Source organism: Rattus norvegicus, chromosome 10 (genome assembly GCF_036323735.1).
Source record: "Rattus norvegicus strain BN/NHsdMcwi chromosome 10, GRCr8, whole genome shotgun sequence".
NCBI classification, from domain to species: Eukaryota; Metazoa; Chordata; class Mammalia; order Rodentia; family Muridae; genus Rattus; species Rattus norvegicus.
In genome coordinates, this window is record NC_086028.1 from 31,641,472 (window position 1) to 31,655,579 (window position 14,108).

General features: G+C 42.4%; 1 protein-coding gene across 2 annotated transcripts in view; it reads left to right on the forward strand.

The window, feature by feature from the left end:
• The window catches only part of Havcr1 (hepatitis A virus cellular receptor 1), a 33,042-nt gene extending 21,558 nt beyond the window's left edge, over nt 1-11,484 (forward strand). The window contains exons 6-9 of one of the 2 annotated variants that reach the window (XM_006246163.5): nt 2,009-2,058; nt 5,185-5,296; nt 7,178-7,214; nt 10,367-11,484. In XM_006246163.5, coding sequence (XP_006246225.1) covers nt 2,009-2,058; nt 5,185-5,296; nt 7,178-7,214; nt 10,367-10,481 — 314 coding nt within the window. In that variant the 3' untranslated portion in view covers nt 10,482-11,484. 2 annotated transcript variants of the gene reach the window in all.
• Nucleotides 11,485-14,108: the final 2,624 nt, after the last annotated feature.

Genomic DNA, 14,108 nt, shown 5'->3' on the forward strand with positions numbered 1-14,108 from the left:
CCAGATCTGGGTCTCCAAACCTTTAGAACTATGACATTTCTTTGTTTATAATTACTCACTCTAAGCTATTTTGTTATAGCAACCTGAATGGACTGAAATGGGTTGAATACACCACCAGCAGCAGCCAAAGAGACCTGCAGCCCCAAGACCCCAACTCTCACTCACTCTGACCCTCAGTCTCACTGTCTACACTCTGGGTGGATCCTACACTATCTGCTCTCTTTAAACCTAAAGTGGTGGCATGACTTTGCTTGATCAAATGAGGTGATGCTGAACTCGGTCATCTTTCCCAGCTAGCTCTTACAGTAGTTGTAGGTTTTGAGAAGGTCACGTGCTGGCCTTTGTGTTTCAGAGCTGGGTAATGTGACCTTGAGGAGAATTCAAACGAGATCAGGCCGTCTGTGCACATTTGTAACTCAATATTCTCAGGAGATGATTACTGATGAATCCCCCAACTCCATATGGCCTACATTTTCCCAGGCATTTCTGGATACTGGTTAATGTAATTACATGCAGTGAACTCATAGCATCCAGAAGATTAGATAATAGCAACCTTGGCTTTTAAAAAGTAAATCTTAGTAGGAACAGTTTACAGGCAGAGAAACAAAATGAAAATAGTTAAAATTAAAAAAAAAAGGTGCAGGAACAACTTTCAGTCACTATTCCGTTGAGTGAGGAAGAAGGAAGGGGGATGTGTGTGTGGAGCGATCTATGCACTGCCTTACCCTGTTCAGAGGACCAGTTTTCAGAGTGGAGCAGACTCTGGTGCAACTGTGTTCCTGGTGTTGTTGAGACTTTTGATTTTGGTTTGTTCCTGGAGGCTCCTGGGCTCCTTGCTATGCCCATATCAACCTCTGTTGGTGTACATTTTGCAATAGCAAGAAATATTAGGATTGAAAGGGTTTTGGGTAATCACATGGCCCACTACTTGCCTTTAGAGCCGTGCCTGCCAGGAATCTCATACACCATCTCATTGCATTCTTTCATGGTAATTTATATCACTGCTAAACTGGAGAAACTCTATAATTCTTTGGAGACACAAACCTTTCAATTTTCCCACTAATACTACACACATTTCTTTGGACAAGTTGTTGAATGTTCATCGTTAGATAAGTGGTATGATATTTCTAAAGCGAATTCCACATTATTCACCCTCTTCCCCACTGCTCCTTTATCACGTAATGATAATAACCTCGCCTGTGTTTTCCAATATAGCATTGCACGCTCAAGCATGCATTCCTAAGTGCTTATGTCGGGACCTTGAGTATGAAGGTCACTTTGCTAATGGACATGATCAGCACTGAATTCAAATTTTGTCTGATTCAGCTTCACCTGACTGAGTCACTTACTGTGATTCCTGGAAGGTCTTACTTAAGGACCTGAGTGCCAACAGAGCCTAGACTGTTGACCTTGCCTACACCTAGTCATTGCCTCTGGCTCCTTGGAAGGGCTCTCTCAATGAGTAAAATACAAATACTGGAATGTGGGAAGGGTGGAGGGCTATCACTCATCCAAAGTGCAATGCCAGCTTGGGCAGTTGTTAGGGCCCTCCACAGACCCGCAGTATTTCCACTCATTGTATGGTTACTGGGGTGTGTGTGTGTGGGGGGGGTTGCCAACAGAGTTGTCTGTCATTTGCAAAAGCTAGAAATATATAATTATCCGGTTTCTACTTCTTCATATGTAAATGCATTTTAGGGAATTTTTGTCAGAATATTATAATCCTTATATGTGCCAGATATTCAGTGGAAAGAAGATTCTGTATTTCATTCATAGACACATAGAAGCAATGAAAAAAATATATGCCTTGTTACAAAATAGACATTTCAAAAAATAGTTGGAATATCTAAATGTTCAAAACTTGATGTTCAGTGACTCTTCTGACATATTAAATCCTAATCCTCACAAGGTATAAGACACATTGGCCTTGTGGATATTATTTACATATATAGTAAAAAAAACCACCATATTTTGTATTTTTTAATTGATTGTCCTTTTTGTTGAATAGACTGGAATGGCACTGTGACATCCTCAGAGGAGGCCTGGAATAATCACACTGTAAGTATACTTCTCCCTAAGTTATTAGCCATGTTCACTTGTATGTCTTTCAGGAATCAATTAGTAGTTAAAGAATTTTGTCTGTAAAATTAGTTCACAGGCATTTGAATGAAAAAAGGAGAAGAAAAGAAAGAGTCAGATATAATGGTATATTCTTTATTCAGAAGACTCAGGAAGTTAATACAAGATCAGAAGTTTAAGGCCAGCCTGGACCAGTGGCAACTTGGGATAGATAGTGAGACCTATGTCAAAAACTGTAGATAAATATATTAATAAATATATAAAAATGAAGACATTAAAATGAAGAGTATGATGCTTACAGAGAATGTTTGAATTCAAGAAGTTTATTAAGAGACTCATAATAATGTTTTTCTACTCACTTAGCACTCTCTATAGAGTCCTCTGGTGGTTTTTTTTCCCCATTAACAAATATCCACATATGATATTAAGGCCGCAGATTCTCAGGTTTGCATGACTTCTCCTACAGTTTCTCTATTGCATGCTTGAGAACAATCTAAGGCACTCCAGTTCAGGGTTCTTGCCAGAGTTCTATCTCTACTGAACATGTAGATGAATTTACCAGTGGAGGGTTGTCCTCTTGGTTCCAGGAAGAAACAAGGTGTGTTTTAGTGTGTGTATGGAGCACAGGACAAATGGGGGTAGAGATAAGAAAAGAACCAGCTACTGAGGTGTGAGGATCATTTGACTATTGAAAATAGCAGATCTCATGCTGGGATGTGCAAGACCTTGGGTTTGAACTGCCAGAACACACCCAACAAGAACAACCACCACCACCACCACCACCACCACCACCACCACCACCACCACCACCACCACCACCACAACAACAACAACAACAACCGTTCAAGGTGAGATAGAAGTATCTATGCAGGACCAAAGGCCAGCTGCCTTACCCAGGGACAATCGGAACCTAACAACTGGACGCTGAGAGCAAGAATCCTTTGTTTGTTTTTTGAGACAGGGCCTCATGTAGTCCAGCTGACCTTGAACTTACTACAGAGCTGAGGATCACCCTGAACTCCTGACTGTGCTGCCCCTATCGTCCAAGTTCTGAAATCACGGGTGTGGATGCCACCACAGCTGCCCCCTCCTTTGAGACATCAGCTCATTTAGTAGCTCAGGCTGGACTGAACTCATCATCTACTGAGTACTGAGAAGACAGGCCTGTGTCATCTTGTCTAGCCTGACATTAAAAAAGTGAAATGACTTATTTGACATTGGCACCCAGTGGTCCGGCAGATATGGGAAGAATCTGTATATACTGGTTAAATATCAGAAACCATTTGCCAATGTTGCTAAGGGACCAGACTATTGTTAAGTATAACACAAAACAGGCCTGCATACTGAGGTTGTTCTTGCCCTCAGTCACTTATGAAACAGCCATGGTTAGTAACGAAGGGGGACAATTTAGAGATAAATTCAGAACAAGTGGTAGAAGAATCTGGACTCTGAAGATGTCAAACAGTCTCTTGCTGCATTGAAAACAATGCACGGCCGCACACAGCATTGTTTGGGGTGTTTGTTAGATATTTTAGACAGAATCCCTTGTCACTCAAGCTGACTTTGAAATTGCTCTATACCTGGGAAAGATCTTGGCCTCCCAACCTTCCTGCTCCCAGCTCTCATGTTCAGAGACGAAGGTGTGCTCCCCCATGCCTAGCAACAGCAGCATCGGTCTTGACTCAGAGATCAACTTCCTGGCCTGTATCTCATGAAAACATTGCAGGAAATTTGCAAACATGAATGAGAAAGCATAGACATCGCTGCCATTCATAATCAGGAAAGTGTTATGAAGGAGATAGATGCTCACGTGGGCCTGGTGACTCGGCTGTGATCCAAGCACCCAGAAGGTGTAGGCAGGAGGACCAGAGGTTCATCATTATTGTCAACTAAAGAGTTCTCCACCGGCCTAGGATACAGAAGACCCTGTCAGAATAACAAGCAAACCTGATTTTCTATATTCCCCAGGGTGTTAGTCAAGAAGCACCTGAGAGAACCTTACCCAAGAACTCTACTGAACATGTCTTCTGTAGCTGTAGAGACAGAGCTCACAGAACTTAGCTAATGTGTCCAGGGTCTCACTAGGCAGAGGAGCTGGGGTTGTGATCCAGAGATGAAGCTCATACAGGGACAAAGATCTGATGTTATGGTCTACTTCATGCAGTTAAGCCCATCTCTCAGGGTCTGTTTAGGTCTAGTAGACCAGTGCTGAGGTATGAAAGGGCCTAAGGCGATGCTCAGCCTGTCTCGTGCTTATTCTAGTAGGTGGTGGGCCCTGGTGACCTGCACCAGGGCACTGGAAGAGATTCTGCACATGTGTGTGATCCCGTGGTGTTAATCAGGCTGCAGCTATGAGTATAGTAGTTTTTTTTAGGAAGTTATTAAATATAATCCCATCATTTCCCCTTTCTTTTCTTGGTTCAAACCCCCTCATTTTCTTTCTGATTTGTAATCTATAGTTTTTAAATTGTTGATATGTGTGCATATGTACATATTTATTGAATTATATATAAATTACTACATATATTTCTAAAATCATAAATATAATTTGCCCAGACTGAATAATGTTATTTGTGTGAATATGTTTTCAAGACTAGCATTTGGTATTAGAATTGTATAAAGATGTATAATCTTGAACTGCATTCACAAGTAGGATCTGTGATAAGAGACCAGGGCCAGCATCTGAGCACACCGAGAGCATGTAGAGTTAGAGATGGTTATTTTTTCTTTTTTTATTATCAGATAGCATTTAAGGAATATGCTACTGACTATTAAAGCAGGTATAATTGGATACATGATAAACACAATGAGCCTTGCAGTTAGAACTTTGACTGGTGTCCACACATGTCATCACCTTGAGCAACATAGAATTCCTTTCCATATTCTTTGAAGACACTTTGAATTCCCTTGTCTCCAAGTTCACTGACCATTATTGCCCCTTCAGATCTTTGGGTCTTACTCCATATTCCAGCCTAGCCCCTGGCCAGTGAAGAGGAAAGTCTAGGTTTAGGGTCTGGTTTGTGTTTTCTGTCCCTCTCCCTTGGCGCCCCTTTGGTTTGTGTTGTTTATTTATTACCACAGTTATTTTATTTATCATTTCTTTAGGTAAGAATCCCTTTGAGGAAGCCGCAGAGAAACCCGACTAAGGGCTTCTATGTTGGCATGTCCGTTGCAGCCCTGCTGCTGCTGCTGCTTGCGAGCACCGTGGTTGTCACCAGTAAGTAATTTCAGGACTGTCCTCACGGAAGGAGAGCCAGGGTTCCCAGTCCTTCTGACTGCCTTTCATTGTGCCAGTGTACATGCCACAGGGGTTCTGAGTTTAAATGACTTCCCTATGCCCAGATCCAAGACACACAGTAAGCCATCCAGTCCCCTAGGGATGTGTTCAGAACCACAAACACTGTAGGTGATGTCTGCTACTTCGTGAGCGCTCAGGGTCTTGAAACATTGCTACCGTGTCTCCAAAGACCCCTCTTCTGTAAAACTCACAGTTTAAATATCAGTGACTGGAAGAGCTTGAAGGGGCTCGAGACCCCATATGAACAACAATGCCAACCAACCAGAGCTTCCAGGGACTAAGCCACTACCTAAAGACTATACATGGACTGACCCTGGACTCTGACCTCATAGGTAGCAATGCATATCCTAGTAAGAGCACCAGTGGAAGGGGGAGTGCTTGGTCCTGCAAGACTGAACCCCCAGTGAACGTGATTGTTGAGGGAAGGGTGGTAATAGGGGGAGGATGGGGAGGGGAAGCCCATATAGAACGGGAGGGGAGGGGAGGGGATAGGGGGATGTTGGCCAGGAAACTGGGAAGGGGAATAACAATTGAAATGTAAATAAGAAATACTCAAGTTAATAAAGATAAAAGAAATTAGAAAAAAAATATCAGTGACAGGTTTTTTTTTTCAGTTAACTCTATTTTGTTTTTGTTTTTTTTTAATTTTCATGTTTTTGTTTTGATTTTATTTTTCATTTTTATACAATTTGATCTCACGTACGCTAGGGTGGCCCTGAATTTACTAGGTAACTAAGGACGGACTTCATCTGAATGTGTCTGCCTCCACCTTCCTAGTTGTTGGCTCCCAGGAATCAGCTGCGGTGCTGGGCAACACTGTTGTTTCTTAACCACCTCCTTCATCTTTCAGTTAATGCCATGAAAAAGGAAATATTATTTACATTTTCTATAAAGAAATAAGATACTACTACACAAGAGATTTTGTATAGGATTGAGTTTTAAGGCTATTGTAAGTCCTAGGCGAGTTCTCTCCCATCTTACCTTTAGGATCTAGTTTCTTTCCCATGATGATACTGCTGAGTGTTTTGGAATGTATTTAGCAGAAGAGAGATTATCCGTGTTGGTGGGAAAGTCGCCTGACTCACGCTGGGATAGACTATTTAAAGGTGGCCCCAGGCCTGCATATGCCTTTCCAGGAGGTTTTGTGCAATTTGCATGAGCTGCTCCTCTTTGTGTAGTTCAGTCACTGTGTAAGAAATTCATTGACTTTGCGAGATAACACATGTGAGCTCGTTGCTGCTGACTTGTTTCAGACGCCTGGGCAATAATCGGAAGGAAGAATATGCCTGTCAGATTTCAAGATGTGTGCCTCTAGTCATTTAAAACATGTTCATCCCAAATGATTATTTAAGGTGGCATGTGCCTATAATCTCAATATTTATAAGTCTGAAGCTAGCCGGGGATATGTATCAGATGCTGTCTCAGAGCGAGAATTCCTTAAAAATTGAGTAAAATGCCACAAATGTATTCCCTTCTCAGTCCAAAGTTGTTTATTCTCTCCTCAAAAACTTGTTCTCCTGCAGCCCCTTAGAAATATCTACAGTTCTTTGTTTCTTTCTGTGAACAATTCTTTACATTGTCCTACTAGCAACTTAGGCTAGGCGGGTGAATATACCAACCAATGAGCAAGCAGATCCTTCCTGTGCAGCACAGCAAGGCGTTACCCAACTTTACCAGGGGGTGGATCAATTAAAAACAGAAACAATATCCTTGATTAGAAGAAAATATCATGAATGTTTCTGATTACAGTTCAACTTTCCTTTCAACCTCTCTCACCATTCTTCTCCCACCCCAATTTAGGGTACATCATTATAAGAAAGAAGATGGGCTCTCTGAGGTAAGCTGACATGGATTGTGCATTTTTGAACTAAAAATCTTGAGAATTTTCATCTATGCTGTCTTTTGCAAGTAAATTATTCTTCACTGTTTGCCTGCTTGCTTGCTTTGTTGGTGGGTTGATTTGAGTAGGGTCTCAGTATGTGGCTCAGATTGGCCTGGAACTTTCTATGTCGCCTAGAACAAGCTGGAACTCACAATCCTCCTGCCTCAGATTCTTTAAATCTGGGATCACATCTGTGCTTCCAATGCTTAGCTCCCATTCTGCACATCAATCCCAAATGTAGTTTAATGGGTCCCTTTCTTGTCATCCTCAGTTCTCAGAGATATTTTCTGTATTTCTATTTGTCTGCATTTATGGTGGGGTAGGAATAGAAAACCCCTCAAGATTAGAATTCAAATCTCTTACAGGTAGACGCTGAATAGTGGGGTTTGCCTCATGGTGCTGGTGCCTCATGGTGTCGAGTGAGTAGCTCTGCTCCACTCTTGTTTTACTCAATGTTTTCTCTTACTGAGACCTACTTGATAAAAAACTGATCAAGTATATCATGGAGCATATAAACTAGTAGACAGGTCCTTTCAGGCAAGTAAGTTGGGGATGACAGGGTTAAGTGGTCCACAGTTTGAGGGAGCCCAAAGGGAGCAAGAGATTTAGAGGAGGATAACTCCTGAGGCTGTAAGGAGTGTTGTGGAACTGTGGCATGGCCAGTGTTCCCACAGCTCCACGCCAGACCCCTTCACTCACTACACTAGCGTCTGCCTGCCATGTAAGCACTTCAGTTTACTGCACTTCCTATCAGTCTCACAGATTAGAAAACAAGTTACTGGGGTTGGGGATTTAGCTCAGTGGGTGCTTGCCTAGCAAGTGAGTTTGGACCTCTGCTGGTGGTGGGGTGGGGGGGGAGGCACAAGTTCTTTAATAGGGATGTACATCTGAGTTCTCAAACTCAGGAGCCCATGCTTAGAAGTCTAAGGGCTAAATGAAATATAAATCGAACTATTTTTTTTCTAGAAGTAGACAGAAAATAAATCTCATAGTTGAGAGAAAACATCACTTTAGTCCATAATTTTTGTTTCTGTATTGGTGAGGTATCTTTTAAAAATATTTAATTCAAACGTATTATTTGTGTATGTGAAAGAGAAAGGTAAAAGTAGAAATAGGCAGGGAGGTAGAAGTGGGGCAGGAGAGGGACAGGGACAGAGAAAGGACGGGCATGGGGGTGTGCATGTACACATGGAGACCAGAAGGGGGCATTGAACAACCTCTGCTTCTGTTTATGCAATGCTTAACTGGGGAGTCATTAGGTCAGCCCCAATGTTGGTTGACTTGTTAATCACTTCATTTAAAAGAAAATATTGGAGAAAACACAACTAAAAAGGAGAGGGGGTGTTGGACAGATTGCTCAGTGGTTAAGAGCACTGACTGATCTTCCAAGAGGTCCTAAATTCAAATCCCAGCAACCACATGGTGTCTCACAACCATCTGTATGAGATCTGATGCCCTCTTCTGGTGTTTCTGAGGACAGCTACTGTGTGCTTATGTAAAATAAATAAATAAATAAATAAATAAATAAATAAATAAATAAATAAATATTTTTTTAAAAGGGGGGCATGCGGGTGAGGTGGTACACACCTATTGTCTCAGAACTCAATAAGCTAAGGCAGGAGAACTCTTAAGTTTAAGACTAGCCCAGACTTCTAGAAACACCCTGTATAAAAATATAAAGCCAGGTGTGGTATTTTTTAATTTTATATTTTTATATTTTAATTCTTTTTTTAAAAAAAGGTTTATTTTATGTATATGAGTACACTGTAGCTGTCTTCAGACACACCAGAAAAGGGCATCAGATCTCATTACAGATGGTTGTGAGCCACCATGTGGTTGCTGGGAATTGAACTCAGGACCTCTGGAAGAGCAGTCAGTGCTCTTAACCACTGAGCCATCTCTCCAGCCCTACAGTCTTAATTCTAACAGGTGGATCTCTGTGATATATAGGGAGTTACAGAATAGCCAGGGCAACCTAGAGAGATGCTGACAAAGCCAAGCAAATGAATAAATGAATGAATGAATGAATGAATGAGTAAAATATAATAATAAATAAATAAATAACAAGAAGGAAACCCAGGAAGCCAAACTAAGCAATGGCTTAACACGTTTGAGTGCTTCCTCAGTTACATCTATCACACTGACTCCTGAGCATCTTGACCCTGCACTGTCTCACTACGTGTGACTGTCCAAGGCAGAGGGAAGCCAGATCACTCCTTTTCCTTGTAATTCTCAGTACAGGTGTTCTTTACATGGCCGACTGGAGATCTTCATTTTGGGTCTACACTTCAGTAGGAGAGATGGCCGCTGTGCACAAATGACAAAACTCTACCAGGTCATACATCACTGCAGTTAAAGCTAGTCTCTTTTCTTTAATTTCCTCTTCCATGAGGTCTAGAGGCTCAGGTATCAGCCCCCTGTGACTACCCTGAGTAACAGGGATGGTGAATGAGTTCTCCAAGTGAAGCACCTCCCATAGCTGTCAGGATGGGTCAGCCGCCAACACCAGCAGTCCTCTCCTCAGATTAATTTCCTTCGGTTCCACATGTGATGTTTTTGCTCACATGATGTAAACGAATGTGTGACATCCAAGTAGTTTTTGTCATTATGGCCCAGACACCAGCTCCTGTGAAACATGACTGCTTTGTGGCTTTAAATGTGTTTCAACACATGTTAGAGCATGTAAATGTGATAGAGGTTTCCAAACCCTTTCTTACCAAACATCAACCTTGTATTGTTTGACCCATGGTGTGTGTGTGTGTGTGTGTGTGTGTGTGTGTGTGTTTGTGTGTGTGTGTGTGTGTGTGTGTGTGTGTGTGTACCTTGGTTTGTTAGTAGTTATCTGTCTTTTTAGACCTTCTACTTTCCTGTTCTCTTACATGAGTAATTTGAAGGATTCCAATATGAGCTGTTCTTTTAAAAATAATTCTTAGTTAGTCTGGTACTTATTCAATAACTTTTCTGTGACTTAACACGAAGGCCCTGTGTTCTTTTCCACCTGGAGCTCCTGGAGTCCTGAGCATGTGTCATAAATGTTCTGCTCTGCCCTGTAAGATGATTTCTTGTTCTTTCAACATCTCTCCCTCCCCTCCCCCCTCTCTCTGCAGCTTTGTTGCCTTCCATGTCTCTAAGAGTAGAGCTTTGCAGAACGCAGCGATTGTGCATCCCCGAGCTGAAGACAACATCTACATTATTGAAGATAGATCTCGAGGTGCAGAATGAGTCCCAGAGGCCTTCTGTGGGGCCTTCTGCCTGGGATTACAGAGATCGTGACTGATTTCACAGAGTAAAATACCCATTCCAGCTCCTGGGAGATTTTCTGTGTTGGTTCTTCCAGCTGCAGTGGAGAGGGTAACCCTCTACCCTGTATACGCAAAACTCGAGGTTAACATCATCCTAATTCTTGTATCAGCAACACCTCAGTGTCTTCACTCACTGCAGCGATTCTCTCAAATGTGAACATTTTAGAAGTTTGTGTTTCCTTTTGTCCATGTAATCATTGGTAATACAAGAATTTTATCTTGTTTATTAAAACCATTAATGAGAGGGGAATAGGAATTAAAAGCTGGTGGGAAGGGCCTCCTGAATTTAGAAGCACTTCATGATTGTGTTTATCTCTTTTATTGTAATTTGAAATGTTACTTCTATCCTTCCCAAGGGGCAAAATCATGGGAGCATGGAGGTTTTAATTGCCCTCATAGATAAGTAGAAGAAGAGAGTCTAATGCCACCAATAGAGGTGGTTATGCTTTCTCACAGCTCTGGAAATATGATCATTTATTATGCAGTTGATCTTAGGATAAGGATGGGTTTCTTAGGAGGAGAGGTTACCATGGTGAGTGGACCAGGCACACATCAGGGGAAGAAAACAATGGATCAAGGGATTGAGTTCATTAGAGCCATTTCCACTCCACTTCTGTCTTGATGCTCAGTGTTCCTAAACTCACCCACTGAGCTCTGAATTAGGTGCAGGGAGGAGACGTGCAGAAACGAAAGAGGAAAGAAAGGAGAGAGAGCAGGACACAGGCTCTCTGCTGAGAGAAGTCCTATTGCAGGTGTGACAGTGTTTGGGGCTACCACGGGTTTCCTTCAGACTTCTAAGTTTCTAAATCACTATCATGTGATCATATTTATTTTTAAAATTATTTCAGAAAGACACCACATTTTCAATAATAAATCAGTTTGTCACAATTAATAAAATATTTTGTTTGCTAAGAAGTAATAAAGGCTGTTGCAGTTTGATTGTTGAAAAGAGCAGATTGGCTAGAAGGTCTTAATTTCTATTTCAGTCTGAGTGATCCCTGACACCCAGTCAGCGACATTCAGGCCATGGTAGCCAAGGAGAGCGGGGTGCTGGATCTCAGTCCACATTCCCAGTGCTGTACCACAGAGTTCTAGGGAATAAATCTATGTATGATTGGTTTTGTTTGTTTGTTTGTTTGGTGGGGTTTGTTTTTTGGAAAGTCAGACGGTGGAAAGTTGCATTCTGGGTTTGCCTAATGGAGCCTTCATCATCTGTTCTAAAAGTGTATTGTATTTAAACCACAGTGTTTTCTTTGTTTTAATTTGTGGCAGTTATACATCAAAGCAAGACTTTAGCAATGGCATCCCTGATTGGTAGATTTTCTACAGTTTGTCAAGATCAGCCTGAGTTCTACATCGGTGAAGCCAGTAGATGGGGCGATCCTCTCCCACACTCTCCTGCCCCTTTCTCATGCCTGCCTGGTGGCTGCACTGTTCTTCAGGCTTCCTAGAGATGCGTGATAGACATGAAAGGATCTAGGGATCTGTCTGGCTGTCCCACCCAGCGTTTCCAAAGTTTGCTCGAACTCAGGAACATAGTGACTAGTGATAGCCCATGAAACAAGGCATGTGGAACTCAGTGGAGCACATGTCTTCTGTTGGGCTCCAACACTGTCAGTAGTAACAACAGGTAACTTCCCTTTGTCTGTTTCCCACCTGTGTGCCCTTATCACTTCCATCCTCCCCTTGGCAGAGAGTGGTCATTGCAACAAAACGTTACTTGTAGGGATCTCTGAGCAGTGGAGAACATGCAGAATGCAAGTTCCCACTCTGGCAGATTTACTAGTGGCAGGCGATGTTGAGTTGGAGCTGAGTCAATGATTTTAATGTTATTACAACCACAAACCTAATTGTGTATGTTGTCTGATCTGTTTTTAAGTTAACCATGTTTCCCTCTGGTATAGTTGCTGTTAGAATTCTGTCTACACTCCACCCCACAGTTACCTGGCAACAGCCAGGTATGCCTGACACTATAAAGGGGGTTGCTCCCCACCCCACCTTACTCTCTTGCTCCTTTCGTGCTCTTGCCTTTCTGTCCCCCACTCTCTCCCCATAACCCCCCCCATGTGCTCATGGCCGACCTCTACTCCTCTACTTCTCTACTCCTCTTCACTCTGTCTCTCTGTCTGTCTGTCTGTCTGTCTGTCTGTCTGTCTGTCTGTCTCTGTGTCTACTACCCTCTTAACTCCCTTCCTTATACCCTGAATAAACTCTATTCTATACTATACTGGTTGGTTGTGTGGCTAGTCTCTCAGGGGGAAGGGATGCCTCAACATGGGTCTACCCGTGGAGGCACCCCCTTCCCTCATACCTCACCACACCTCCAGAGAACATAGCCCTCCTCTCTTTATCTTTTTATAAACACATCAGATGGTGATTGTAATTTTGTTATAGATTGATGGAAAGATCCTAGATGAATTATGTTTTTTTTTTTTTTTTGTTCTTTTTTTCGGAGCTGGGGACCGAACCCAGGGCCTTGCGCTTCCTAGGCAAGCGCTCTACCACTGAGCTAAATCCCCAGCCCCTGAATTATGTTAATATACCCATAGTTACATCAGTCTTGTTGATCTTATTGAATTTTCTTTGAATCTTGAGCTTTCGAGACACCTATAATAGGCAGTGGAATAGTGTATTACAATGCTTAATAATTATACTTTTTGTTTTCTTAGGCAGGGTCTCACTGTGTAGCCCCAGGTTGCCTGGACCTCCCTCTGTAGACCAGGCTTGTCTTCCTGTTTTGTCTATTGCCTTTGCGTCCCAAGAGCTGGGATGCAGAAAACTGGCTTGCCATTTATTTTTACAAGTTCCCCAGTTCATTTGGACCAGGCATCTTTACTTTACTGTGTGATGGCAAATTGAAGATGGGCAAATTCGGTTAAAATTTGTCATGATTTAAGCAGGTGCTAGGTGCCTGTCTCAGGGTTGGGGACAGAGCAAAGTCCATTTCTGAACTATAAGCTCCGAGAAACTGCAGGTTACGAGAGAATGGAATTAAAATCACATTTTGGCCCCATTAATAGGTTATTAATTCCAATAAAAGAGGATGTTATGATGGCACTTGGCTTCCCAATTGTGACATTTGGAATTAGGATTGGAACCTTAGGAGAATCTCTCATCTGCCCACTGTGAGCCAATCACATCCTGTAGTTGTGGCTGATGGGAAGGTCTGCTGAGAGACAATGCTGTAGAAAACCTGTCTGCCGAGGGAACATAGCCTAGGAAAGAGTGATATTTCAGATGAAACCAATGGCATGCATAGCAAGCTGGATGTCTACTGAAATGCATCTACCAAGTCCAGAGGCCCCTGGATTGCAGGAAGCTGTGTCCCCAGGACTAAAGTGTCTGTCTGTCTGCAATCAATGGAGGGAGGAGTATGTGGAGGAGTGGGACTGGAGAGGTGAGCAGAGTCTCACAGGGGCTGGATGACAGGTGTGATGGCAGTCACTGGTGTGCGCCCCCCCCCCCATTTCTAAATTGAAGTTTATTCTAGATATAGTCAAGTTGACTACTGAGAATAGACATCACAACAAGGGACCTAGGAGCACAT